The sequence below is a fragment of the Limulus polyphemus genome, unplaced genomic scaffold, assembly GCF_000517525.1.
Source record: "Limulus polyphemus unplaced genomic scaffold, Limulus_polyphemus-2.1.2 Scaffold3471, whole genome shotgun sequence".
In the NCBI taxonomy this organism is placed as follows: domain Eukaryota; kingdom Metazoa; phylum Arthropoda; class Merostomata; order Xiphosura; family Limulidae; genus Limulus; species Limulus polyphemus.
In genome coordinates, this window is record NW_013669081.1 from 3,447 (window position 1) to 7,486 (window position 4,040).

At 36.7% G+C, this 4,040-nt stretch overlaps 1 protein-coding gene across 1 annotated transcript in view; it reads right to left on the reverse strand.

Moving 5' to 3' along the window:
* Positions 1-413: 413 nt before the first annotated feature.
* Positions 414-4,040, reverse strand: part of LOC106469409 (atrial natriuretic peptide receptor 1-like) — a gene marked incomplete at its 3' end in the record, with an annotated part of 14,432 nt that continues 10,805 nt past the window's right edge. The window contains exons 8-9 of the mRNA XM_013929899.1: positions 2,299-2,434; positions 414-488 (exon numbers count right to left, since the gene is read on the reverse strand). Of these exons, the coding sequence (XP_013785353.1) occupies positions 414-488; positions 2,299-2,434 (211 nt within the window). The remainder of the gene's footprint in view (positions 489-2,298; positions 2,435-4,040) is intronic.

Here is a 4,040-nt window from a genome sequence, read left to right on the forward strand (position 1 = left end):
ATGACACTACACTAGTTGTAAATATATGTACATCTTGAATACAGTAGCTCCCACTGATGTATGACACTACACTAGTTGTAAATATATGTACATCTTGAATACAGTAGCTCCCACTGATGTATGACACTGCACTAGTTGTAAATATATGTACATCTTGAATACAGTAGCTCCCACTGATGTATGACACTGCACTAGTTGTAAATATATATACATCTTGAATACAGTAGCTCCCACTGATGTATGACACTACACTAGTTGTAAATATATATACATCTTGAATACAGTGAACCATGACATTTATTATGATCTTTGTTCCTGATCCAGAGTTATTTGTTCACTACTTAGCCATTAATGATGAAAATGTTATTACAGTAACAGATGTAAAAAAAAAAGAGTAAAAACAACCACTTTACCTTATAAAGTCCAATTTTAATTCCTATGGCGTCACTGTTGGTCAAGCCATCCATTTGTGATTTAGCACCTTGTCTCTGCGAACACAAGGGAGGTAAAACACCTTGCGTTAAAAAGTGTCTGATGAAGGTTGTATACGAATCTCAGCTCTGCATTTCTAGTGTTACTCCATTATATCATAATAGCATTAGAGTTTCACCTAACTCTCAAGGCGTGGTCCACATACTGAATCTTATTGAGTAAACTTAAGAGTTTGTCTGTTATAACACTTAGAGTGAATTAGTGACTTAAACTCTGGGGTAAAATTAATAATTTTCTAAGTGAAATATATAGAAAATCTCCAGCAGTAATTAGTGAGATTATTTGCAATACTGAAAGTATCCTTATGTGACGTATCAGTTGTATAAGATCGTGTAAGGTAATGGATCTGATGTGACGTATCAGTTGTATAAGATCTTGTAAGGTAATGGATCTGATGTGACGTATCAGTTGTATAAGATAATGTAAAATAATGGACCTGATGGGACGTATCAGTTGTATAAGATCGTGTAAAGTAATGTCGACAGTATCTTTATGTGACGTATCAGTTGTATAAGATCGTGTAAAGTAATACCGACAGTATCATTATGTGACGTATCAGTTGTATAAGATCGTGTAAAGTAATGCCGACAGTATCTTTATGTGACGTATCAGTTGTATAAGATCGTGTAAAGTAATACCGACAGTATCATTATGTGACGTATCAGTTGTATAAGATCGTGTAAAGTAACACCGACAGTATCCTTATGTGACGTATCAGTTGTATAAGATCGTGTAAAGTAATACCGACAGTATCCTTATGTGACGTATCAGTTGTATAAGATCGTGTAAAGTAATACCGACAGTATCCTTATGTGAATTATCAATTGTATAAGATCGTGTAAAGTAATACCGACAGTATCCTTATGCTTACAGTACAATCACTTCATTCAGATATATACGTACATCAGTACGCTTACAGTACAATCACTTCATTCAGATATATACGTACATCAGTACGCTTACAGTACAATCACTTCATTCAGATATATACGTACATCAGTATGCTTACAATACAATCACTTCATTCAGATATAAATCAATACATCTACAGTACAAACGCGTTATCTAAAGATACATCCATACACTTACAGTACGAACACTTCATCCAGAGATACATCCGTACACTTTATCCAGAGATACATCAATACACTTACAGTACAAGCGCTTCATCATGAACCACGATAGTGGTTCATAATAGGGATCGCAAGAATTACACAAAACCCTAGTAGAACGTTTGGGCAAAAAAGCACTTTAAACAGTAAAAATTATTTTTAAACAACACTTAGAACAATTGCTATTGACTGCTAAGGCTGTACACATATAAAATTGCACAAAAAAGTACGCATATTAGACTTATAAAGAAAATAAAATCCACTCAAAACCGGCCCGTTTGTAATTCTTCTACTCTTGCTAGCCTACAAGAAAAACGGTTTGGTATATTGTACCCAAACCTTTTGTAGGATACTAAATACGTTACTGTGAAGGTCGTAGGGGTATCGTAAAGTAGATTTGTATATTTTACATAAGCTAAAAACATCCTAATTCTAGTGAAAACTATGTTATCATTACCCCTTGAAATTAGCTTCTTTACAATTAAGATAAATAAAAAATTTGGAATTTAAAAGCCTGCAAATAGGGATAGTAAAAAAAAAAAAGAGTAAAGAAATAAAGCTGGAGATACTCTAGACATTATTTACTAAAACTACGAATCTCTATTTTGGCTCCATGCTGTTACCTAAAATTACTAAGGCTTCTAACGCTAAAGATACTCGCGCTGGACGGAAAAACAAAATTCGCCACACTTACATTAGATGCTATAGAAATACTGTCTTCACTTCCACCAATGCTGGCCAGTGATTTTACTTTCCCGTCGTGAAACATGATTTCATCCCATCGGACTTTCCACCACAGACTGTTCAGTTCCGACTCCAGTTTTACTTTCCTGTGTTTGTCAGAACATTTTGATAATATCACTGAGGCTGGACTGGTTTGTTTTATTTTGAATTTCGCGCAAGGCGACACGAGGACTATCTGCGTTAACCGTCCCTAATTTAGCAGCGAAAGACTAGAGGGGAAATAGTTAGTCATCACCACCCACCGCCAACTTTTGGGCTACTCTTTTACCAACTATTTTGACCGTCACATTATAACGGCCCCACGGCTGAAAGGTCGAGCATGTTTGGTGGGACGGGAATTCGAACCCACGATCCTCAGGCTGCGAGACAAGCGCCCTAACCACCTGGCCATGCCGGGCCCAGCTGGACTGTGTCGTCTATTTGATAACTATAGATGACCATTATTTAGCTGGCTAATCGGAATTTAGAACGTAGTTGAGCACCACTAAGCCTAACATGAATGAAGGTGTAGCTCTTAAGCCTTATTAAAGAAACAACAACAAACTTTGTATCTAACAAGAAAAACAGATGGTTTCCAGACCTGTATAAAACTGTAGTAATCATTATTCAATGCAGTACCAAAATAGTTACATTTAAATGACTGATCCAGCTTGGAATAACTTCAATATTGAATTGAGACACTTGAATGGTACTACAGTACCTTCTTTGTCTAACCTCCTATAAACAAGGAGTAGTTTAGAACACACAAAAACCAGCGACGCAAAATCTATAGCCACTAACGCAATATGCTTCCTTTAACTTGTTAACAAATATTTAAGTTGAATAAAATCGAAGTGTTAAACGAATGTTTTTAAATGTGGAAAGCCTAAAAACGGCACACCAAAAGTAGTGTAAAATTACAAGTGTCATGGATAGGTTAGAAGCAGCACATCGACAGTAGTGTAAGATTACAAGTGTCGTGGATAGGTTAGAAGCAGCATACCGACAGTAGTGTAAGATTACAAGTGTCGTGGATAGGTTAGAAGCAGCACATCGACAGTAGTGTAACATTACAAGTGTCATGGATAGGTTAGAAGCAGCACATCAAAAGTAGTGTAACATTACAAGTGTCATGGATAGGTTAGAAGCAGCACACCAAAAGTAGTGTAAAATTACAAGTGTCATGGATAGGTTAGAAGCAGCACACCAAAAGTAGTGTAAAATTACAAGTGTCGTGGATAGGTTAGAAGCAGCACATCGACAGTAGTGTAAGATTACAAGCCTCGTGGAGAGGTAAAAACAGCACACCGACAGGAGTGTAAGATTTAAAAGTGTCGACATTATCGGAACTACTAAAGGTTTAAGAAATAATAGTAACATGAATTTTTCTAGATTGGTTAATAATAACGTCCGGAAGTGGCCAAGTGATCAGCGTGCCTGGTCTGTGAATCCAAAGATTTATGTTTCGCGACCTATTGCCGCCAAAACGTGCTTCGCATTATGGGGCCATAGCTGTGATATAAAAAGTGACGGAAAATCCCACTATTCGATCAGAGAAAAATAGCCCAGGAGTTGGTGATGTATGCTGTTGGTTAGATGTAAGACAAGAATAGCCCAGGTGATGTATGCTGTTGGTTAGATGTAAGACAAGAATAGCCCAGGTGATGTATGCTGTTGGTTAGATGTAAGACAAGAATAGCCCAGGTTATGTAT